Source organism: Mustela nigripes, chromosome 11, assembly GCF_022355385.1.
Source record: "Mustela nigripes isolate SB6536 chromosome 11, MUSNIG.SB6536, whole genome shotgun sequence".
NCBI lineage: Eukaryota > Metazoa > Chordata > Mammalia > Carnivora > Mustelidae > Mustela > Mustela nigripes.
The window spans coordinates 5801282-5826576 of record NC_081567.1 but is presented as its reverse complement, the minus strand read 5'-3'; the positions used below and the strand labels follow the sequence as shown (position 1 = coordinate 5826576).

General features: G+C 48.9%; 1 protein-coding gene across 12 annotated transcripts in view; it reads right to left on the bottom strand.

Annotated features, from left to right (window-relative positions):
- Positions 1–25295, bottom strand: part of TRRAP (transformation/transcription domain associated protein) — a 113392-nt gene that overhangs the window by 35260 nt on the left and 52837 nt on the right. For all 12 annotated transcript variants that reach the window (XM_059414414.1, XM_059414421.1, XM_059414422.1 and 9 more), the window contains 20 exons: positions 23781–23900; positions 23416–23535; positions 22828–22992; positions 22550–22731; positions 21917–22115; positions 21348–21476; positions 18999–19265; positions 17485–17691; positions 16291–16449; positions 16063–16194; positions 15189–15299; positions 14125–14271; positions 12428–12641; positions 11556–11681; positions 9578–9724; positions 8667–8866; positions 7870–7991; positions 7342–7555; positions 5005–5184; positions 2551–2697 (listed from right to left, as the gene is read on the bottom strand). In XM_059414414.1, coding sequence (XP_059270397.1) covers positions 2551–2697; positions 5005–5184; positions 7342–7555; positions 7870–7991; positions 8667–8866; positions 9578–9724; positions 11556–11681; positions 12428–12641; positions 14125–14271; positions 15189–15299; positions 16063–16194; positions 16291–16449; positions 17485–17691; positions 18999–19265; positions 21348–21476; positions 21917–22115; positions 22550–22731; positions 22828–22992; positions 23416–23535; positions 23781–23900 — 3288 coding nt within the window. The remainder of the gene's footprint in view (positions 1–2550; positions 2698–5004; positions 5185–7341; positions 7556–7869; positions 7992–8666; positions 8867–9577; positions 9725–11555; positions 11682–12427; positions 12642–14124; positions 14272–15188; positions 15300–16062; positions 16195–16290; positions 16450–17484; positions 17692–18998; positions 19266–21347; positions 21477–21916; positions 22116–22549; positions 22732–22827; positions 22993–23415; positions 23536–23780; positions 23901–25295) is intronic.

Below are 25295 nucleotides of genomic sequence, written 5' to 3'. Positions count from 1 at the left end.
GGTCATGATCCCAGGGTCCTGGGATCGAGCCCTGCATCGGGCTCTCTGCTCAGCAGGGAGCCTGCTTCCCCCCTCTCTTTGCCTGCCTCTCTGCCTACTTGTGATCTCCACTCTCTGTCAAATAAATAAATAAAATCTTAAAAAAAAAAAAATGCTCATCTCGAGCGCAGGTCGGGGATTCTACAGGCTCCTGGCTTGTCCTCATTCTCACGCAACCACAGGGAGAGGTGAAAGGTGTGGGCTCTGTGGCAGCGCCAGGGAGACAGGGAGGGGACACTTGCTTCAACAGATTTCCCACCTCGAGTAAGATGGGTCAGTTCTGGGAGCAGAGACCCACAACAGAGATGAGATCAGGCTTGCCCGGTTTTAGGAAAGACCTGTTCGATGCCCCCTAGTCCCTCCAGACTTAGAAACAAAGAGCCTGGAGGCGCCCACTGGCCTCTGACCACTTCACAGGTGGAAGAGCTTCAGGAATGAAAATGTCAGGGAGGAACTGACTTGCAAATGCAGGGACTTATAACCCTACTTTGCTCTGCAAAAACCAGCTTCCTTACACACATGATATAATAACAGGAACACTCCTGCCATCTGCAACGATGTGGATGAACCAGAGGGTATTACGCTGAGGGAAATAAGTCAATCAGAGAATGAGAATTATCATACAATCTCACTGATATGTGGAATTTAAGAAACAAAACAGAGGATCATAGAGGAAGAGAGGAAAAAATAAGATGAAACCAGAGAGGGAGACACACCATGAGAGACTCAATCACAGGAAACAAACTGAGGGTTGTTGGAGGGGAGGGAGGTAGGGGGGTCACTGGCTGATGGACAGTGATGGCATGTGATGTAATAAGCACTGCGTGTTATAGGATAAGGCATAAATCACAGGTCTGTTCCTCTGAAACCAGTAATATAGTATATGTTAATTAACTGAATTTTAATTAAAAAAATGTTTAAATGGGATTGGACCATCAAAAAGGAAAAAAAATGTGAAGACCACCGCCACGCCCTCTAACTCCCTAAGCCTCCCCGCTGCTTCCCTGTTCCCCAGAGCACTCACCACCTGACACAGTACATACTGATTTTACTTCTTTCCGTTTACTCCTTGCCCCCACTAGAACCCAAGCCCCGCGAGCGATGGCTACCCTTGTCTGTTTCCTTCGATTGTCTAGCACGGCTAAAATGTACTCTGACTGATCTTCCCCAACGAGCTGATCATCAAGCTTATGCCAAGGCTCCCAGTAAGGCAGGATCTACATGGCAACTCATCCTGATGACTGTTAGCCAAGAAAGGCCTTCAGGTTTGGGGGCAGTGATCCATCATCCCACCTTCTGGCAGTGATGAGAGCAGGGACAGGGGCCTAGTAAGGTCTTCCATTTGTGAACAAGAGACCCTTACATGGTCGTGTAAGAACGCTCTGCTTCCTGTTCTGTGCAGCAGGAGACCGAGTTCTGAATGTTTCTCCACACACAAATAGCACAACTACCACTCAGAAGTTCAAAGGCTGATTTAATGCATAAACTCTGGATCGATCACCAGAGACATTTAAATGCAGAAACTATCTGTAATAGGTAGTTTCCCTCTAATTTTTTCACCTAACTCAAGGTATAAACAGAATCATCACTGTTTCTTTGTAATACACATCAAAAGCAACTTGTTTGGGGCGCCTGGGTGGCTCAGTGGGTTAAAGCCTCTGCCTTCAGCTCAGGTCATGATCCCAGAGTCCTGGGATCGAGCCCCGCATCGGACTCTCTGCTCAGCAGGGAGCCTGCTTCCTTCTCTCTCTCTCTGCCTGCCTCTCTGCCTACTTGTAATCTCTGCCTGTCAAATAAATAAATAAAATCTTTGAAAAAAAAAAAAAAAGCAACTTGTTTATGGAGCCTTGACTTTTTAAAGATTTTATTGGAGAGAGAGAGTATAAACAGGGGTCACGGCCAGAGGGGGAAGCAGGCTCCCCACTGAGCAGGGAGCCCAAGGCAGAGCTCGATCCGAGGACCCTGAGATCATGACCTGGGCTGAAGGCAGATGCTAAACAACTGAGCCACCTAGGCAACTCTAGATTTTTAGTCTTTAAAATTAGCATACCTACAATTAATCTCAGACTTTGTAGGAGTGGGAGTTTCTACCTGGCTAAATCTCAAAACAGATGCTTCTGGGGAACTTCTCCCTGCACAGAGGGGTGGACTTCACTCACCATGTTACCCTATTCTCATTTTCTCCTTTTTGATTGCATCTGAAAAATAATCCAGCCATGTCTCATCGTGGATTTGGTAAACCATTTTTCCATTTCTTTCAAGGGGTAGCAGTGGGAAAATTAACTTTTTCGTATTTTCTCCTGTGAGATATTGTAAATTCTTTTCAAATCTTTGCACAGAATAACCTCTCCAGAGTCTCACACAACTATAACGGCGTCAATTGAGAAATGAAAGAAAGTTAACTGTAATTTGTAGAAGATGACTTCACACTGCTGTGGAGTAGCCTTGCCTGAGGAGTCAACATCTTTAGGAGAAAGAAGCGGCACCATCCCCCCGAACCCGCACACAGACCTTCACTTCTCGGAGAGTATCGAGGAATTTGTCGTGTCTGTTGGTTAACATGTGCAGCTGGTTCCCAATGTCCTTCTCAGAAAGCTCTTTGGTTTTGGGCGTGCTGGTCTGGTCTCCAGGAGCCAGCTCGATATCAATCTCTACATCCTGCAAGACAAAACACGAACGGGTAAAACCAAAAGGTCAAATGATTACAGGAAATCCAACAAACACAACTCTTACAAACTTGTTACTTTTTGCAAGTCAAACTTTAGTCCGTTTCCTGGAAGTTTGTAATTATTTAAATAATCTGGAGTTCCAGAAAAAACAACAAGCAGATTAACTGGACCAGATCTCTCTTTAAGTGACGCTATGGAAAAGAAAAAGAAAAAAACCAAAAACACTATGAAAAGGTCACGGTTTTGTTCTCCTGTTCAGATTGTGGGAAGCAGAATGAAAGCACGAACTTCAAGCAGCAATAATAAGAAAGACTGTAGAAGATTCTAAGGAATCAGAGCCTGCCATTCCTCTGTGCAGGAGGGCTGCCTGGCTGCCTTGCTCGTCCAGAGTAAGAATACTGTCAGGGCCACGGTGTGGAACTTGCTGGCACAGTGGTTTATAGGACCCATTCCCAGAAAGTAACAAACCTTATTTCTGTGGGAAGCTTCTGAGAAGTCACAGCCAAAATCCTGTCATCGAACCAGCCTCCAAGCCAAATTACTGACCATTTGGGATATGCCCATGAAAAAGCAGACGAGTCACATCCAAGTTGGTAATTTGTTCACACAGAATGACGGAAGGAAACGATTATCACTACATGATCTAGTGTTTAGCAACAGAGAAGAAAATTCTAATTCTCTCTCTTTTTAAAAGATTTTATTTATTTGACGGAGAGAAAGATCACAAGTAGGCAGAGAGGCAGGCAGAGAAAGAGTGGGGAAGCAGGCTCCCTGCTGAGCAGAGAGCCTGATGCAGGGCTCGATCCCAGGACTCTGAGATCATGACCTGAGCCAAAGGCAGAGGCTTAACCCACTGAGCCACCCAGGTGCCCCATCTAATTCTTATTTATTAATAAAACGAGTAGATATTCCACATCCAGGAGAGGGATCAAACTATTCCTTTTAAAGCAAAGAGGGTGCCTCCTCCTTCAAAACTAGCTGCTCTGCTTTTTAAGATTTTATTTCTTTTAGAGAGGAAGAGAGAGTGTGCAGGTGCACCTGCTCAGTAGGAGTGGGGTGCAAAAGGGCGGGGGAGGAGACTCCCCGTTGAGTGTGGGGCCTGACGTGGGGGCCTGATGCAGGTCAGTCTTACGACCCTGAGATCAGGATCTGAGCCGAGACCAGGAGTCGAACTCTTGACCAACTGGGCCTTCCAGGTGCCCCAGGGCAGCTGCTTCTAAAACCCAACACTCCAGGAAGAGACTGAGCTTCTAAGAGCCGACCACCTAAAGGAGACCGAGTTTAAAGATCTATGCCTGGAGCAGCGGCAGCCACTCCTCTCGGAGTGCCGAGGGCCATCAAGATGGGGACATGAGCCCTGAGGGCCAGCTCTGGGCTCCAGGGCTGCCCCTGCTGGGACCAGGTGGAGATTCGGGAGGTCTGCAGCAGGCTGCCAGTGGAACCTGCTAGTGCCACAGTGGGCATTCCTCCTCCTCAGGGTAGTGCTAATACAACATGGGCTACCCTTCACTTGGCGAGAAACATCGCCAACACCAGAACATCCAATACTAAGCAGAACTAATTCATGACAAGGTCAAAATTAAACAGCAACATGAGATGCTTATCAATTCAACCTAAGTGTCCCTCAACGGATGGATGGACAATGAAGACGTCGTGTGGCTACATACAATGGAGTACTATTCAGCCAGAAAAAAGAATGAAATCTTGCCATTTCCAACAACGTGAATGGATCTTGAGGGCATTTTGCTGAGTGAAGTGAGACAAACACAAATACCATATGATCTTACTAGTATGTGGAATCTTACAGGCACAAAAATCTCCTACAGAGCAGACCTGTGCTTGCCAGAGGGATCAGGAATGAGCAGAATGGATACAAACTTCCAGTTATAAAATCAGTCAGTCCTGGGGAGGCCACGTCCAGCATGGTGACTACACTTAATAACACTGTACTGCACATCTGTAAGTTGCTAAGAGATAGAGCAGACGTTCTCATTATAAAAAATAATTTCCGTAACTGTGTGATAACAGATGTTAACTAGACTTATCATGGTGACTGTTTAGTAATATATACGAATAAACAGAGAATCATTACGTTGGACACCCGAGTCTAACGTAATTTTTATCAACTGTACCTCGATAAAAAAGGAAGAAAAATCTGACTGATGCAGGTACCACGTTCAGAACTCCGAGGTTAGAGACAGAACCTAACCCCAAAATCTAAGGCTGACAGAAAATTCGCCAACAGAAACAGGGATTCTGCTGTGAAAAGGAGGCCCCACGCTATCAGCGGCATTACCTCCTCTTTCGACTCGCTGTTCTCTCGCTCCCGAGGCTCCTGCTTGACATGCGTGACCATGGCGAAGGCCGCTCGGTCGTGGCTGTCGGCCAGGTTGATGACGTTGGTGATGGACGGGAGCATCGCGCCCTGGCAGCTGGTGCCAATGGGAGCACCCTTCTCACACACCGCCAGGAGCAGCTGAAGAGGGTTGAGAGAGACAAAGAGGAAAAACCTAGGACATTCGCCTGGCATTTGGGGTGCAGGGACCCACGGTGAAGGCCTAGTCCTCTCGAATGGAGCGCACGTGCGGAGGACTCCTAGCCCACAGCTCGGCTGTGTGCTTCTCCCTAGCTTAGATGGAGCCTGAACCTCCCTTCCAGACACCCGTATCAGGGCCTCTGACTCAAAACGTAAGCTCAGGATCTTTCTCCCCTACCAGCCGGACTTCTCCTGCCATCGACTCCTGCCTGGACTAAGTTCCTGACACATCAACCTTCTCTTCTCAAACCTTCCTCCTCACCCACAGGCGACCTGAGTGCTCTTCTCCCTGTGCTGCACCCCCCAGCCCCCCGAGGCTTCCCACGGCCCCGAGGGGACAGTGCAGGCTCCTGAGCAGAGCTCACGAGCTCTTCTGTAATGTAACAGTCCCCCCACCACCCCCAGCCAGCACTTTCATAACTCTGCCCCAGGTCCCGAAATGCTTTGGCACTTCGCTTCTGCCCCTCGGTCTGGCTGCCCCTCGGCCTGGCACTCGTGCATTTTAGGGGCAGATATTTACTGAGCACCCACTGGTGCTCTGTGAGGCCCTGGATTCGTATGTCAACTTTGTAGGAAGGCGTCCCTGCCCTGGTGGAGCTGAAGGGTCCGAGGGAAGGACAAGACCAACACCAACACAACAACAGACACAGAGTAAAAAACAAAACAGGCCCCCAACCAAACCAAGACGACACACACTCACTGTGGTAACAAACCCAGAAGACAGACAGCATCAAGGGTGCCCAGTGTCAGCCTGGGTGTCAGGAACGTGGCACGTCTGGGACACGAGAGGCCTGCGGGGCTGAGACTAAGGAAGGAGGGAGGGGGGGCCAACACAGGGCTGGACAGAGGCGCAAGGGTCTGGTCACGTGGGAGCCAGAAAGACCATATCCCGCAAGCTGGGGTTTGTGCCGGTACCAAGGCAAGGAGGGACATGATCTGCTTTACTGAGGACAATTTTGCCACAATAACAAGACTGGTGGGTAGGCAGGAAAGTGGGGACACTGAGCCAACTGTTCCTCTCACCCTTGTAAGCAGTGATGGTGGCCACGAGAAGGAGGAGGAAGAAAAAAGGGTGAGAAGCAGGCGGGTGGCCCTGACTGGTAACACGCAGTGACGGACCAGACACGCAGAACAAACAAGGGAAGGAATGGCAGATCCCCAGCGGGTGCCCCATGACCTGTCCTTTCTCCGTCCGCTCCAGCATACCTACCGCGCTCAAGGTCGTTTCCATCTGTGTCTCTACGACCTGACCCAGGGCCTGGCACCTAACAGCAACTAAAAGTTCTCTTGAAACAACGATGCATCCATCAGGAACCGCTCACCGTGCGGCCCTTTGCCAAGTCCCCAGCACGTGCTGTACACAGCGCTGTGGAACGCACACGCGGCACCAACACAAACATGTTAGCAAGTCCTCCCTGTTGCCTGGTATACGAGGTCCCTTTCCCGAAGAGAACTTCACAAGCTTCAGTCTCACTGGACAAAGTGACACAGTGACCTGCTGGTTCCACCTGTCCTGCACCAGGAGACCAGGACCATCCGCCAGCACTGATAATGCACGAGAAGCTGGACGGCCCGGTGCCAACGAAAGACCGTGGATTTCAATCACAAGCAAACAAGAACCCAGGAAGGCTCACTACTGTCCTGTCATCACTGTCGTGGACATCTGACCAGCCACTGGAATGGTCTGACAGGCTTACACAGGCCTGGGTCACCGGCACTCATCACAGAGAGAGCAAAGCCCATGGCTCTGTCAGGCTGCCCTAACTTCCAGCTCTAAGAACGACGGGACCAGACAATCACAGTAAATCACATCCTGAAGGACAGAATTCTGTAGACAGAATTTACAATTTTTAAAGATGAGGAAAAAGGAGTCTTTTAGCTATAAACTATGGAACACTATTCAACTTTCTAAGAACTTAAAATCACCCCTAAAAAAACCCCTTGAGCTGAAAACACAGTTTTAAGTCTTTTTTTCTTCCTAGAAGAGATGAGAGCAGGTTAAGGTGGAGGTTTCCAGTTCCTCTCAGACAGTGCTAACCCTCTCCCTACCCTGGTTTTGGTGCTCGGGCCACAGATGCCAAGCTAAGCCCGTCCTACCTCAATGCACTGCTTAATCCAAAAGTGGTTCCCCATGGCTTCCCAATTCTGTGAACAGGTCACGTAAAGCAGGCGCTCGTACACCCGACGTTTCATAGAGTTGTCGAAAACCTCAAAAAACTTTGCCCTGATCAGAGGCTGGGCACAGCGCAGCCCGGAGAGGAAAGCCGGCTCGAGTTTTGCGGTCAGCTCACTGCCCGACAGCGTCTCGTCCCTGAAACAGAAGGAGGAAAACGGGGTGAAGAGGGAGCCCCCGCAGGCCGCAAGCAAACAGGCAGAGAACCAGCCAGCGCTGACGTTCCGCAACCCCACACCAGAGCCAAGGGCGGATCACGAGGACCGCCCCCCCAGGCCCACGGAACACTTGAGCAGAGGGTGTGCTAATGGCGCACCTAACGTGTGACAGATTTAGTACATACACGCACAGTCAAGCTTCAGCCATCATGAGAAAATTAAATGCCACATCAGTTAGTCAAAGGACACACTGTGGACACACACGTGCAGAATTTGGTTTATCGCGGTCATTACCTGTAGACATAGTTCACGAGGTCTAAAAACTGGGCATTTAACTCGAGGTCTTCTGGAAAGCGCTTTTCTATGTAGGCCATCATTTTCACGAGCAAAATAGACTTCTCCCGGAGCGTAGGTGTCTGTATGAATTGGGTTTTTTTTTTTTTTTTTTTAAAGAAATGGTCAATTACATCTGCTTGAGAAAAGACAGATTCAAAAGTATTCTAGCCATCTGCTCTATTCTCTCTTAAGCTCCTACAACTCCGTCAGTAAATCTTTGTTTTTAAACAGAAAGATCCTGGGTCTGACTATCTGCAAATCATTAAAATCAAGACAGCTGCGGATCTAACTTTCCAGAGGCTACAGTTCACTTTGAAGAGAAAGCAACTGAATTAAACAAATTAGACATTTGCAAGCATCCTTCTAAATTCAGTAACAGTCCCTCACTATTAATTTTGGGGGGCTTAACTTTACCCATACAAAGACTAAGAAGTAAGGTTCACAGTTAACATTTTAATGCAAGTAAAACTACATTAAGAGAAGTGACTACTTATTTCAAGCTTCTACGTAAAATCTGCAAAAAGCACAGTGACAAAAACTCATCTTAAGGAAAAATACTGTCAAGGCCAACAAAGGGGAGAAAACGTTTGCTGGAAAACTTTCTGGAGAAGAGATGAGAAACCTGTGCTTGAAACACACACACACACACACACACACACACTCTCTCTCTCTCTCTCTCTCTCTCTCTCTCAATGTCTTTGTCTCTCTGTCTGAGGTGGGGGGCCTGGCCGGGGCATAGCCCTCTGGCTGCTCACCTGATTGGCCGCCATCGGGGAATTGTTTTTAACCCACTCTTCCACGATTTTCACCACAGCCCGTAGGATCTTGGCATCTGGGGATTTTTCAATTAGGGAGGTCAGGATGGCCTGAATGAAGTTCTTCCTCATCTCCATGCTCATGACGGCCAAGCGCGTCTTCACCAGCTCCAGACTCAGCATCACCAGCTCACCGGTTCCTGTTCACGCGGAGAGAATCACCCTAACAATCCACACATGTGCACCCACAGGCGACCACTCTGCATTTCGTGGCATGTCAGGGTTTGCCCATCCCCCCTGCCCCCCCCCCCAATTTTCTCCAATGAGAGCTCTGGGATTTAAGGTGCTGCCTCACCACTTCCCCGCTACTCTGGCCCGTGAGGGTGGCCTCCTAAGAGCCTCTGCACAGGCACGGGGACAATGGAGCGGACGGACCAGCATGGGCCACCCAGACCCAGCCAGTCCCGAAGCCGCATTCCCAGCACTTCCGTCCCGAGCTGCCTCTAACAGCGGAGCCTAGCACAGCTCCTGCCCGTGCCGATGTATCACTTGGGTTCCTGGGGCCCCGTGCTCAGGCCCAGAACCTGCGACTTCACTCTGCGTCAGGCATGACAGCTCTGATTACGCAGTTTCACAGCAAAAACCCCGAGACCGTCCTTATTTAGTGGTGAATGTTTCCCGTGAATGTGAAACCACTTAAAATCCCTTCATCCCCACATTCACCGATTTGGAAAGTAATTTGTTTTGAAAACGAGTCTCACTTGGGTTTTACGTGAAATGCTCAGACCCTCTCTATCAAGAGTAAACAGACAAGGGACTGTGGAAACGCAACAGGAATTCGTGTTCGGGTCAGAGTTCAGTTGGGGTGTTACACGAAGTCTGAGAAGACCCCTAGGGACGCTGGCTGTCACCTGAGGTTGCGTCTGTGCTGCCCGACGCCGCCTGAGGGCTCAGGTGCTCGCGGACCATCTTCTGCAGGGAGCGCATGAAGACCGAGATGAGCCTGTCTATGTAGCTCGGGTTGTTGCTGCAAGCGGACTTGAGGATCATAAGGGTCCCTAAAAGGCAGAAATCTGCTGGTTGGTTGTTTTTTGGGTTATTTTTTTGAGAAAAGCTTTTTTAAAAGGAACAATAAAAAAGTGCTACTTAAAACATTTTAAAATGCGCTAAACAAAAATGTGCTCTTTCTGACAAAATTATGGATGAGCCCCCAAATGTCAATATTCTAAGCTTTTGTAAATTCTTAATTCAGGACCAACACCAGGCATGAGAGCCAACTTCGTGCTTTGATGGCAACAACATTCATACCCACAGCTTGGATTTTATCTTTAGGTTATAGCGAAGTATCCTAAGTGTTTAGTCCCATGACATGCTTGGGATAGGGAGGGGTAGGAAGGAAAAAAGAAAATCCTTGAAAAAAAAAATATGACTACCTGGACATGATAAATATTATAGAATTCAATTTGTACCTGTTCTGTAAAACTAAGATCAATAAAAATGAGGAAAATTGACATGAGAGCACGAACATGGAGTATGTGGGAAAAAGAGGTTTCCTTTTCTAGCTGACATGTTTATGAACATCCTGACCCTGATCTACACCTTAAAGTTTATAGTCAAGGTTCCCATTATACATCATAAAAGGGTACTAATTTGTCATTTATAGGTGCCATCACCACAGATTTGGACAATTTCTCAGTAAAGACTGAATGTTATGATCCGTCTGATTCTACAACAGGTCACCTCTGACACTTGTGAGGACAGGTCCATAACTGAGTCCTGGGTTGAGGACAGGGAAGGGAATGGTGTGATCAACTGTCCAGGCACCAGCCCCAGAGCTGCCCCTGGCCTGCTCAAAGGAGGGAGACAGGGCCAACGGTCGTCAGCTCTGCTCAAAGAGAGTCCTCTGGAGAACTAACAAGACGTTTATGGAGAACTAATAAGACGCTTATGCTCTGGAAGCCAGGCTGCAGAGTGGATCTACTCTATGATCCCACTTTTAACAAAGTCACAGAAGTATTCACCCATCTGGTTCTAGAATAGGAATAGCCAGCTTGAACAGTTAAGGAATCAATTTCAACTACATTGATCTGGCTCCTGAATTTCAGACAGCAAATAGTAAGAGTTTGGAAAACTAATGTATTCACTTTGCAAATTCAAATATAAGTGTTTGCATAACAAAGGCTACCTATATGTATATTTATGTCCTTGTATCTAGAAAAAAGACACACGTGTCCAGATGTTAAGAGTAATTGTTACCAAGTAGAGAGATAACTTTTAGTTCCCTTTCCTTGGTACTTAACAAAATTTTATACAATGAATAAGCTTAAAAAATTTTTTCAGTTGCGACCCCCAAAGTCTAATCCTCCTCGGAGATAGGAGTTTCACAAAAACTAGACTTCTGGGTCTCTCTGGAGACCGAAGTCGTCCAGCTGCCCCGATTACCCGAGAAACCAATTTTCATTTCACCTGGGGCAGCCAGAGCCTCACCAAGCGGACAGGGACAGTTCTTGTCTTGTGAGTGGTTTACTAACAGATGACACACAATGAAAGGTAGCAACTGTCTACATGTGCACACGGCTTTGGCAGCATCTCGTGTTCGAGGCAGAACCACGTGAAAACAGGATCCACGTGATGTGAGACGATTCCCCCCAGTCCAACCCCGCAGCTGAGGCTGAGGTGGGAGGGACTTAGGAAGCACAGACACCGACCAGTCAGGCGGAGGGTGTTCTCCCCCATGTGCACCAGGCCACACACAGACACCCTCAGCACACGTCAGCTCATAGCTCCTCCCAACATCCCGAGCCTTTCCCAGAAGGAAAGCTCGGACAGAGAGCACAGAGAGCACAAATGGAACGGCTGCCAGAAACACCGGGGCAGACACACACTCACCAAAGAGCTGGGAGGGGTTCGCGTTGGTGGCCTTCTCGTAGTTGGTGAGTCCCTCGTAGATGACTTTCCCGACGGCCGCGTAGAGGCACTCCAACTCTTCGTACTTGGAGGCCACGCTGGAAGTGCCTGAAACAGAAGCGCGAACGTGGGTCCTGTGGTTTGGGTTCTTGGGCCCGTCCGGGCTCCAGGAGGTAGACCTTCCTCACACCAGACACTGAGCTTTAGTTATCTTAGGAACTGGAGCAACTGGCCCGGGCCAGTCTCTCCTGCCGCAGGACGCGTGCTTCTCTGGGCTGCTTCTGACTTGACCAAGGTAAGTGACGTCTTCTCTCCCCAAGCCTTACTGGAACACACTCGAGAGATGCCTATTTATGATAGGCCAAAACCTGATCCTGGCAGCTGCTCGACAGCTGACCGAACACGATAACCCAGCTCCCCTTTACTGCCTTAAGGAAATGTCACGTTCGGCTGATGAGAAACAGCATTTCCAAAGCAAGACAGAAAATACTACGTCATGACTGCTTATGCCCACTCTTTTTAAAGAAACGCTGGGGGCGCCTGGGTGGCTCAGTGGGTTAAGCCTCTGCCTTCCACTCAGGTCATGATCTCAGGGTCCTGGGATCAAGTCCTGCATCGGGCTCTCTGCTCAGTGGGGAGCCTGCTTCCCCCTCTTTCTCTGCCTGCCTCTCTGCCTACTTGTGATCTCTGTTAAATAGATAAACTCTAAAAAAAAAAAAGAAGAAAAGAAAGAAACGCTGAAAGCAGAGAGAGGGACAATAAAACGCTCTCTACGGGAACCAGAGGAGGAGACCCTCAAGTGACAGGCTCCGTGCCCTCCCGTCCACTCAGGCAGCAGGGCAGGGGTCACCTACTTGGCTCCGTCGGGAAAATGCTCATTAGGCGGGAGAGGAGGCTGTGGACCGCTCGCAGGACCTTGGTGTTCCCGCACGTCATGCACGCGGCGACGCCCCGCTGCAGTGGTTTGAAGCTGCTGAGGATGGCTGGAGACTGGAGGACAGTGAGCAAGAAACTCAGCACTTCCAGCCCCGTGCAAATATTCCCGTAGTTGACTTGATTAGGCTGCTCCTGGAATGGAGAACACAGGTCACACACAGACGGCATCACTCCTCTGGTCCAGTCCATTACAGAAACACAAATCAGGCAAAACTGAAAAATTAAACATCCTTTTAAAAGCTCACGAAAAACACTAATACTCGATATTAAAGAGTGAGAATCGGGGCGCCTGGCTGGCTCAGTCCGTAGCGCATGTGACTCTCAAGGGTTGTGAGTTCAAGCCCCATGCCGGGTGGAGTGGTTACTTAAAAATAAAATCTTGGGAAAAAAAAAAATTGAAAATCCCTAAAATTGGGGGCGCCTGGGTGGCTCAGTGGGTTAAGCCGCTGCCTTCGGCTCGGGTCATGATCTCAGGGTCCTGGGATCGAGTCCCGCATCGGGCTCTCTGCTCAGCAGGGAGCCTGCTTCCTTCTCTCTCTCTCTGCCTGCCTCTCAGTGTACTTGTAATTTCTCTCTGTCAAATAAATAAATAAAATCTTTAAAAAAAAAAAAAGAAAAGAAAGAAAGAAAATCCCTAAAATTGGTCTAAAAAAGCAATCACTGAATTTCACTTCTCTCATCTTTTTTTACTTAAAACACAAATATCCTTTCAAAAGGAAGTATCTTCAAGATGGCGGATCATGAAATCAATCTAACAGAAGATGCTAGCATTAGTAACAACAGAAAACTGAGTGCACGGTTGTTCCTTCCAACTTCTGTTTCTGTGGTTTGCACATACAGATGCAGACATGGTGGGCTGAGATAAAATCTCCCATTCACTATGGGAACAATGTGGAAAGCTGCTATGAGCTCAGCACACCACGTCATGAAAACGTTAGCCTATCACGTGGCAGAGCCATCCGCTAATGGCTGAACTTGACTCAACCGTGACTGCATGAGAGGAAAGTAATTTGACCTTTGAAAAAGAAGAAAGAAATCGGCAGAAAATCCAGAAGTGTTACATAAGTTAGAATTGAAGCATGTACTGCACAAAGGCAGCCTGTGAACGCATGGTTTTCATAGCACGGAGAATCTTTCAAAACAACTGAGGCAATTAGGTCAGTCTTGGCAATGTAAAATAACAAAGGTTTAAAATGGGTCTGCAGCTGCCAGAAATGACAGGATCATGGTTTTTACAGAAACAAACCAAATAAAAAACCCACCTAATTAGTTCTAGGAGCTGATTTCTTTGCTACCTGACTTTACAGTGCTCAACAACAAACTGCATTTCCCCTTTAAAAACTCACATTTGTTTTAGAGGTTGACACATAAATCAACTGAAATGGTTTATCCCGATCCAGCCAGGAGGTCAGTTTAAGAAATGAGATCTCAAGAGGCAAGAGAACTATGATGTTTCCAAAGCTCCTTCCTTGGGGCTGGGAGCTCAAACTGATGTTTTAAAATTTTTTCCAGGGAGTGAAACTCCCTCCTTCTCCTTAGCGGCCATGACTGGCTGAGGGAACAGAGGGTTGGAGGTTCAACAGCCCAGGAGCAAGGGACAGACACAGGCACCCACCACACTCATCAACAGCTTGTCGAACCACTGCAGTTTGAGCTCAGACTTGGACCACATGTCTGGTCGCAGGGCGGTCTTCAGGAGAGTCACGCACCGGCGAGACAGCACCTCCCCAGGAGACCCGGCGGTGTTGGTGTTGTCATTGACCTGGAAATGCACTCAGATTCAAGGCCCCCTCTCACTGTATTCATCTTCCGTGTCACCCGCGCAGCCCAGCTTCCCCTCCCCCACCCCACCCCCAGCCACCAAATCTCCCGCCTGACTCCACGGGGCCTCCTGTGCTTCGGGGACTCTCTCGAATGGGGCCCTCCTGCTCCCTGGCTGGGATGGGGGGGGGGGGGCGTGCCAGGTCAGTGGTGATGTGCGCTCATTTGTGTGGTGTATGCATCAGGGGCAGGCAGCTCCCCAGAACAGGGACTGAGCTCCCCGCCATGGACCTCCTAGGCTGTGCCTAGCTTGCCAGAGCACCAAGAAGGGACTGGTTCGATCACTTAGCAGATTCTTCTCAGTACTCTGAAATCCTCACCAGTATGGTGAGACCTGATATTCCATTTAATAATTACACAAACTGAAGATTCCCAGATTCTTAAAAAAAAAAAAACTACTTAGAAAAATTTCACTTATGATGTTTTTCTGAAAAGGAAAGATAAAGTTTCAGAGATAGGTTTCCAACAAATCCACGAAAATACATACTGATGTGAATAACAAACACCAGTTGTAAAGGCACTGAAATCACTAAATGTCGTATATAATTTATGTACGTTGGATCATCCTAGCAGCACCTTTATGAGACAGGTACCTTGGAGGTTAAATAACATGCCCAGTTTTAAAATGTGCCATTATCACCACAGAAAGAAAAAAAATGGTTTTAAAATATCTTATCACTCATAAAACACAGGCAGGTTTCAGAAATATTAGCACATCATGAAATCAATGGAATCTGGTACAAAAGAGCTAGCCTCGGACCTTGGTTTGTCCATTTCTATCAGACACAACAGTCTGGAATCTACTAAGAAGTCTTTGTTTTCAAGAAGCCCGAGCATTAGGCATCCAGAAAACCGTACCTGGCAAGCCACGCGGATGAGGAAGTTCACCACGGTGTCTGTGTGCTGCTTATCGATGGGCTTGGCAAGAAGGGAGTCTGCTCCCGGCAGCGACTGGCTCCTCCCGAACACCTATGAGAGGCAAGAAGAACAGATTCAACGACGCATTCCCAACGCAGGGCACGGACCTGCGCAGCCACTCACAGAACGCAGCCCTCATGGGGCAGACGCGGTTCTGGACGCTCCCCTGACTTCAATCTGGTTAAGAGAGCCGTGGGTGCTCTGCTCTGTGAACCAGGAAGAGTGGCTTGCCACTGCCATGGGCGGACACGTAAACGGACAACACCTCACGTGGTTCCGGGAGGCCAACCCGGATACAGACAGATGCAGAGACCACGTTCTCCGGAGGAATGGGGAGGGGAGGGACAGTTCCACCGGGGCAGTGAGGGACAGAGTCATCACCTCAACAAGGGGCGAGGACAGCGAGCATCCCCAGGGCTCTCATGGTGGCTGCCCTCCAACAAAATGGGACAATCATTTAAAAAACTGAATACAACACAGGTGCACCTTCTCAATGTCAATTGTCTTACCCTATAGTGTTTCTCCCTGTGTCTCACTGCAAGGAATGAAACTCTAAGGGTATTAGGGTATAAGGGGAATAAACTCTAAGGGTTTTAAACGTGCGTCAAGAAAACGCCATCAGGTGACTGGGGAAACACAGCAGGTAAGCTGGTGTCACTGGTGATACCTGCTGAGTGCAGCCTTTCCTAGGTGTGTCTCAGGCATGGTGCTGGATACTTGGGCATGCTCAAAATTTGTGGAATAAATGAACAAACCCCCTCGAGGAAGACCCCATAAAAAAGCAAGCACACAGGGCGCATGCCCACACGCTCACCGCACTGATGGCTCCCGTGGCCGTCCTGAAGCGTTTCACCTCCTGGGCGGAATCCACCGACAGGCCTCTCTTAATGGAGGAGACAGAGTTGACGCCTTCTCCACTGGAATTCGGGTCCATGTCCGAATCCGGCTTAAAAAAACACACACACACGGGACCTCACTGACTGATTTCTAGGGAGAAGTAGAAGCAATGCCGTCTGGGACGACACAGGTCTGGTAGCCATACCTGCTGGTCCTTGATCCTCTGCAGTTCCCACTTGATGACGACCTCCGACAGGTCGACGGCCAGCCTCCTCTGCTCGATGGTGACGCTGGGCGTGAAGCCCAGCCTCTGCATGGCGCTGACCATGTGCTGCACCAAGTGGTGTCGCACCGGGTAGTACACCTGTGGGCACGGGGTCGCGTCATGCCTCCAAAACCCGAGATAGTGCGAACATACACACACACACACGCACGAACACATGCGCTTAAGGCGGACTCCTGCTCAAGACCACTGACCCATGGCCGAGCGAGGAAATTCTCATCCCCCTGCGGACGTGTGGCCGTTTACCAGCACCCCCTCCACCCCAGCCCCTCGCTGAGTCACCAGAGAACACTCTATTTCAGCCCTTTAGTATCATCTCCAAAGAATGGTCAAACAGAGGAGTGCCTGGGTATCTCAGTCGGTTAAGTGTCATCTTCTGCTCGGGTCATGATGCCCCTTTGGCGCTCTCTGCTCAGCAGGGAGTCTGCTTCTCCTTTCCCTCTGTCCCTCCCCACTGCTCACAAGCAGGTACGCTCTCACAAATGAATAAAAAAATCATAAAAAAAAAAGGAGAAAAAAAATAGTGTTGAAACACTGAATTCTCTTTAGGTAGGCAAGACTACTAACATGTACCAAACTTCAGACTTGATGTCAGACATTCAGCCACACCAAGAGATAAATCACCGATTCTGAAAGAGCTGGCTATAAAGGAATTTCTCCTCTACCAGAAATCTACAGATAATATTTACATTTGAATCAATCTAACAAAGTGGGGCATTTGGCTCTAGAGAAGGAGGTACCAACGCCACAAAACAACTCTTTAAGCCAAGTTACCAAAACCGAGAGCTAACAATGACTACCTCCCAAAGCAGTAAGTCATCGGTACTCACAGCTACCCGTGTCCTTATAGAAAAACACAGTCCTAGACAGAAGCAGACACCTGGGACACAGTCTCTACACCAGAACCATTTCCATGTTGACAAAACCACACACATACATAAACACGTGTGTGCGCACGCGCACGCACACACACACACACACCCATCAACGGACCAGAAGTAACTTTACTAAAAGGTGAATAGCCACCTTATTACCCCAGAAATTAAAGAGAAGCAAAAGGTCAAAGCATATGCCTGAACATGCCACACTGCCCCGACTACACTTCTTTCTACACACCTTGAAATGTTGCACAATCAGATGCAGAATGTGAACCAACTGAGGGACCGTGTGGCCCTCCTCCACAATGATCTTCCTCGTCCAGTGGGTCAGCATCTGGTGCCCATCCTCCATCCTGGCAGGCACCGCCGGGGTCAGTATGGCCATCGCTTGTCTGACAATTGCTCGGGCTTCCATCGCGTGGGCCTTGAGCAGACTGTGAAATACCTAACACAAGGAAGAGATTCTTACGTGGGATGAGAATGAAGACTCAGAGAAACAAGAAAAAACCCAATCACTGAACCAAGGCAGGGTATTTCTGCCAAACGATTTTTACAAAATTCCTTGGGGCTATCTTATTGGGAAAGAACACAGTTGCTTCCTCCTTCATTAAGTTTTTTGAGTGATGAACACATTGATTCTCTTCCTATTGAGCCCTCACTTTGAGCCAATGCTGGGCTAGTGTACAGTGCACAAAGATGAGTGAGACCTAGCTCCCCGCAGGGAACTTGCTCTCGTGTAACCCACGGCTGTCAGCTGAAGCAGAGACCCTTTCTTTCCCGCCGCCATGTGGCAAAGGGAGCGAAAGGGGCTGCCGTGGGAGGCAGTCTTAGGCTAGTGCAAGTGAGAGGGGACGTCCTGACGTATAGAATGTCATAGGACACAAAGACTACTGGACAGGTGCTGAGGGTTGAGGGAACAGGAGAGGTGTTGGAAATTAGTAAGATTCACCCAAGCCCAGATACTGGGGGAACTAGAGTGTGTCAGGGCTGGTATCTGGCTCTCTGGCTGGGCGGACAGCGCCACAGACACATGCCTGTGGGAAGTGATGTCTGAGGCCACGGGCTTTGTCGAGGTCTTGGATTTACCACCACAGAAGCTCACAAGACAAGGAGTCAGAGGAAAACATTTAAAAGTGACCTCAGAACAGAAAAAGGGCGATCACTTATAAAATGTTAATGGGACACACCGAGTGCTGAAGTGTATCACCACCTTTAACTCTTAAGAGACAGTAATTGACACACTCAGGGTCCTAAGAATTTGTGATAGCAAAAAACAAACTCAAATCCAGCGCCGCCTGGCATCAAGGCCTAAACCACTGAGGAACTCAGGGAAGATCTCTCGTCGTCAACAGAGCATCAAGACAGCCTGAGGGTTCTGAAGCGCCTCATGTCTGTAACTAAGGAGTGGACTGGGCCCTTCCAGATGAGTTTCAGCAGACCAGAGAATGGAAGCCAGAATGCACTGTGTAGAGGAACATGAGGTGAACAAAGGAGACATTTTGTTGTTTCAACAGCAAGGCTGCTGAGGAACCAGAGAGCAGAGCAGGAACTGGGGAGGGAGGAGACACAGTCACGGAGAGCTCCAAGAGCGTAGAGATGGCAGAAAGGAGCATTTTTAATTGTTTCAGGAAAGACAACAGGAAAGTAGGCCCCGATGGTTGGGGGGAGGGCAGCATGCACATGCGCACAAGCCCACGGGGTGTTGGGAGGAACCAGGGGTGGGGGGTGAGCCAGGAGGGAGCCTCGCGGCACCTGAAGGACGATTTTCTTGTGTATGGCGAACTTGGCAATGATGTGCGCCAGCAGCAGGTGGCCACTGTATTTGCAGGCCGGGTCCACGCAGGCCTTGGAGAGCAGGCACGGCCACGCGAAGGTCATGAGGCGGCGCAGCTTGCTGTTGCGGTTCTTGTTGTTGTCGTGGATGTGGTGCGGGGCGTGCTCCACCAGCAGCGTGGCGAACTGCAGGAGGTAAATCCTCAGGGAGTCCAGCATGTCCGCCTGCTTCTCAGGGTCCAGCACCTGCGGGGCACGCAAGGACAGAACTCACTTCTGGCCCTGAACACTGCGACCTACGAAGGGTTCTACAACAAGCTTATGCTTTTACCGCAAGCGCGCGCGCGCACACACACACACACACACACACACACACTATACGTGCATATATAACATCAAGTTATATACAACATATATAACATATAACATATATAACATATATATAACATATATAACATCAAGGGAAGCGATGATGTCACATCAATTTCCCTTTCACGTGCATGGATTAGAAACTCCCTGCATTTATGTCAATGGTGAAGGGCAGGCGCCCCCTGCAGGGGGTGAAGGTATCTGAGGGGACAAGGAGGGCCTCCTCTTTGATACAAGGTAACTGATTCAGGGTGGAGTTTAATTCCAAGTAATTGGGATTTTTTTTCCTAGTCAGTTATTAATGATCTTGTCCTGATTTTTGAGTATGGTGATCAGAAAATGCTACCCAGAAAACAAATCTCTACAGAAACTGTTACAGTTTTCTACGTAATCAAGTATCAGACAGATTCCTACATTTTATGAATATAAAAACAAAAGTACACCTCCAGCAACACCCCACGTGTCTCTACTGAATCTGGTGCACTGCTGGCATCCTCCTTCAAGTGGGCTTCCTGACCCCCTTCCGTCTACCAGAAAGCTCTGAAAGGCTGAAGTCTCCCCCCACAACTGTGCTTTCGTCAGGGTCCCTTTAGTCCTCTAACCCCCCTCTCCCTGGGCTGGCTGCTTACTGATGCCCCCACCCTGGGGCCGCCACCTGCCTGCTGCCATCTGTCCTCTTCCAACACTCAGATCCCAGCTCACTTATGCCGCGTCAGCAGCATCCGACCCCAAAGACAGTCCAGAGAGGGTGGCAGAGCTGCCCAGAATAAGGCAAATATCACCACGGGGACTCGAAAAGATCCCCTGGGCTCAGCTCGAATTCCTAGAGAAGGTAGAGGTGGGGTGAAAACTGCAGAAAAGAGGCCTTTTTTTTTTTTTTTTAAAGATTGTATTTATTTATTTGATGAAGAGAGATCACAAGTAGACAGAAAGGCAGGCAGAGAGAGAGGGGGAAGCAGGCTCCTTGCTAAGCAGAGAGCCCGGATGCGGGGCTCGATCCCAGAACCCTGGGATCATGACCTGAGCTGAAGGCAGAGGCTTTAACCCACTGAGCCACCCAGGCGCCCCTTAAAGAGGCCTGTCTTATGGGACAAAGACTATGTAAGGACCAATAACTGCCCATGGGAACAGTCCCCTCCACCTGGATCCTAGGACGGAAGAGTGACAGACGGGTGACAAACTGAGTCCTTCCCAAGGGCGTTCAGGCAGCTGTGGCATGCTGCGAGGCATGCGTAGGGCTCACAGCATCCCAGCGAACAACGGGTAAACCACACGCTCCACAACCTAAAACTGACACAGCGCCCGCCAGCAAAGTTCAAAGGCCTGACCTGCGAAGGATAGCCGCGCCCCGTCCCCCCCCCCCCCCCCCCCCCCCCCCCCAGGAACACTGGACGGGCATTTCTCAAGGAAACACACGCCCCCTCTGGTGCAAACAGGAAACGCAGCCGTAAGAAACGCACACTGTAACACCTAAGGTAACTTTAGACAACCGGGCTGCCAAGGCAACAGTTTTGCGAACTTGACAACAAAAGGTCCTGGGGGGGTGGGGGAGAAGGAAGGGGGAACCAGATCTGATGTTCCCACTGGGTTTTGGTAGATTCTTTTGCAAAGCTAAAGATGAAAACTGTACTTCAAAAACGTCGACCAACAAGAGGGGTTTTTACAAAATAACTGATAATCTGAGTTTTTACTGACATATGTTCTTTTTCTCATAGGGCTCTTATTAGTGTGGAAAGTCAGTCTATTCTAAAGTGAAGATGCCTTTAAAACTGCACCAGTAAGAACTACAATGCTCTGCTAGAAATGAACGCACTCATGGAAAATAAGAACCTTAGGGAAATACACTTATTTCAACAAACCATCACACATGCATACACACACACATGTACACGTTCTCTCTGTCTCATTCACGCATCTGCTGAGTTACTTTTGATGCCAACATATTATTAGTGATGCCACCTTGGTTATAAACACACTGGTGATGCTTTCCGGGTTATCGCCTTCTGGGTTGGGAGGTCCCAAGAGCTGCTCTCCTTCCCCCTTCTCAAAGCTGTATAAGAAAGCAGGATTCAAGATATGCTGCAGAACCTACAAAAAAATTTTAAAATGAAGGAGGAGGAAAGCAAAGCCATGCTCTTTATTTCTTTACGAAGGTGGGTTGGACCACCAGGGGGTCACTTTGCACCCGGGAAGCTAGAGCTCAGTCACAGGTATGACTCATCATCCCGACTTTTAACTCAAGCAATCAGCTGGAAAGGGAGAGTAAAACAGGAGGAAATGTGACATCAGTCTGTCTACTCTTCTCATGTCCGACAAGTCATTTTTTAAAAACAAGGACACTAACAAACCACTTCTCAGCACTGGTTCACGAGGACCTGCCGTATGCTTCTCAACAAGGGCATTTTCCTCAGCAACGGTCCAGATGCTATGTAAGTGTCACTAGAGACACAGCAGATGAACAGGCCCTCACTTCCCTAGGAAACGCGCCCCAATGCCCACAGCTCCCACCGTCTAATAGTGGGACTCACCTTGGCTTTCAGTTCATCTCCAAAGTTGGGGTCATTGAAGTCCACAAAGCGAAAAAACAGGGCACGTTTCTGAGAAATGTTGTAATTTTTGGGAATCTCTTCCTCCATATACTCTTTCAAGAACGTCATGTTGCAGAGAAAACGACCGGTGAAGGCCCGGAGCAGCTGGAACAGCAATTCTATATCGCCGTAATTCCTTCTGCGGGGTCAAGCGAGAGCACAGATGAAGTCCCGGCCCACTTCAGGACTAGGCAGGATCTTTGAGCTGCCTTTTATTTATTTATTTAAGATTTTATTTATTTATTTGACAGACAAGAGATCACAAGTAGGCAGAGAGGCAGGCAGAGAGGGGGGTTGAGCAGGCTCCCTGCTGAGCAGAGAGCCCGATGCGGGGCTCGATCCCAGGACCCTAGGATCATGACCTGAGCCAAAGGCAGAGGCTTTAAACCACTAGGTCTCCCAGGTGTCCCTAAGTTGACTTTGGACAGCTCAAAGTCCCAGTTCGCTCTCTGTAACAAACGTGACTACACGTGGCCAGTGAACCACAGCTCAGCCCGAACTCCCAGGCAGGCTCTGCCTTCGCCTGCAGGACAGAACAAGTCACTCGACGGGAAGGCAAACAGATACACCCACTTGCAGTAATTCAGCAGACAGTAGGCCAGCAGCTTGGGCTCCTTCCAGTTGGTGGCAGCCATGTTCTCCTTCCGGTGTCTTTCTTGGAAGGTCTCGCTAACCCACACGCGTCTCAACTGGCTCACCAGAGAATGCTGATTGGCCAGCCAGGAGTCGTCATTCTTAACTATAATACTTATGATCTGTCAAAGAAGTGACAGGGTTAGGCAACTGACAGGGTTCTCTCTGTGTCATGCCGAGACTTTCAGGATTTCAGGTGCTCAGGGAAGAGAGGCTACCTTGATGGCCTGAAACTGGAGGTCCAGGCGCATGGTGCTGGTGCTGGGTGAGCCGGGGCGCACGGCAGTCTGCGTGCCGCCGGGCACCAACAAAGTGATAAACCTGTTGGGGTTAGCTGCCAGCACGTCTCGCAGAGGTCTGGCATCTTTGTGTTTTAAGAAACTCTGAAAACGAAACAAAATAAGCCATTTTAAGCTTGTTTTTAAACAAGCCATTTCAAACTCACAAAAGATTTAGATATTCTGAATTCTAAGGTTCTTTCTAAATCTCTCCGGGCAGGCTAAAAAGTCTCCATAAGCACCCTTTAAAAAAAAAAAAAAAATTGCTTCTCAGCAGTAATAATACTTTGTGATTATGGGGGTCTCATAACCTCAGCAGCTCATTCATTTGTTACCATCACCAAAATCCTAAAGGATTCCTCCACTCTAACTTTCCGCATGCCCAACAACGATGTTTCTAACACTCGGATACATGACAGAAAAATAAAGCCGAGCCACTGAACAGTGAACTACGAATTTCAGATTTCAGAGTACACCGGCTGACACAAGTCTGCGGGGACCCCCGACTCCAGCTTCTCATGCGCCCACCATGAACATTCTGCTCCACTGGGGGTCATTCAGCGTCGCTTCCATCATGAACAGCTCTACCGTCTGCGAGGGGTGCCGTGTCAAGAACTTGATCAGAGGCTCTCTGAAGGGACTGCCAGCCTAGAAAACACGAGGGGAAACGGCATCTTCTCAGGGCTTGCGGCGTCGTCGGTCTACCGACCTACCATGGCAGGAGGAGGCATGTCTCCCCCTTGTGACTGGTGAGCGCTACAGCCATAAGCAAATATTAACATCAGACATCTTCATGCTGTTAGAGTAATGCATCTAAAATATAACAACGTGAAAACATCACAAGCCAGCAGACAAGAGAAAGGATCAGAAGTAAGCCCGAGTTTGACCATTACCTCAATCAACATAGCCCGTTCTGTTTTCATCACCACCTCTAACAAAGGCTTGACCAGAGTTTGAGGTGCAGCTGGGATCAGATGAAAAAGGTTTATAATGGCTGAACAAATTTTCATTTCCTAGTGAAGAAAACCAGAAATTACAAAATAGGCCAATTAACGTTGCCAGCTAGAGATACCAACATTACTACAGACCCTACTATGGTCTAGCTCCATTCGCAAGGCTAGCCACCAGAAGCGAAGAGTTAACATGTAAAAAGCCACAAGTTGACCAATGTCAGGTTACTGCTGTGGCTCAAGGAAAGTAACTGCCCTTGGCCTTGAGATTTTATCTGTCCATGGAGGAGGAGATGGAGCTGTGTACACCTGACGTGATTGTGCTGTGTCTGTTTTCAAGAACAGGGCCGGGGGTTGGAAGTGAGCTGCTGGGTTGCCTGCACCAGCCCCTCCTGGAGGAGGGGACAGTGTTACGATTCCCCCGCTTTGCTGTGACATCATGGGGTCTTCCCGATACACTAAGGTCTGAGGGCACAGATTCCTTCTGCCCTCAAAACTTAGCACAAAGAAAGTCTTCAAAACATCCAGTATTTATCCTGAAAATTAGACATTAATGTAAATAAACTGACCATGGTACTAAGTATTTGTCAACCAGGCCTATGAGGCTGACACACTCCTACTGAAGCGTATGAAAACTGTGAAATGCCAAGATATCTGCACTTTTTAAGGTGCTAAGAGCTCCATGGTCAATGTCTCTTTGTTCCAATGTTTTGCTCTCAGTGGCAGTCCCCATGGTTTGGAATCCGCAATTCAAAGAGACCCCACGTGACCAGCGCCCTGGCCAGACAAGGGAAGACTCCCTGATGTACTGCCCTGCCTCGTGTGCAACAGGAGGCCCGTCACACTAAGCACAGTAAAACGGGGATGATAAACACTCGTCAGGAGGGACCACACCCCAGGGGCATCTGTGATACTTCCCCCAAAGCCTCTACCAAAGCAAAGGCCAAACAGTGAGCTGGGGAAGAAATGACAAAGCGTGGCTCAGGGTCACCCCACCTCTCCTGTAGAGCTCCCTTCTACAGAATTTCCAGGTCTTCACACAGAGCAAGCTCTGTTCTGAAATCACAACCTGCGCATAATGGCACTTCTGCCTTATGGGTTTTCGTTTTCGAAGTGCAAGCAATCACTTCTTTTGGTCCCCACACCACCACCGGAAGATAGGACTGACGGATGTGATCATCCCCATTTTACAGCAGAGGGAAAGCTCGGGGTCTGAATGTCCGAAGTCCCAGTGTCGGGACGACGTCGGTGTGGTGTGCGTGAGCGAGCGATGCGGGGGGACTGGGCGCGGAGGTGGTAAACTCCAGGCAGGCAGGCACTTGGCAGTGTGAAAGAAAATAGCTCCTCCCAACTCCTAGCAGGTATGAGACTCTCTGTGTGGTTTCCTCCCAAGAGGCTGTTAGATGTATGAGCTCATACGAACATTCTGAGAGCGAAACCCAGTCAAATCTTAAAACG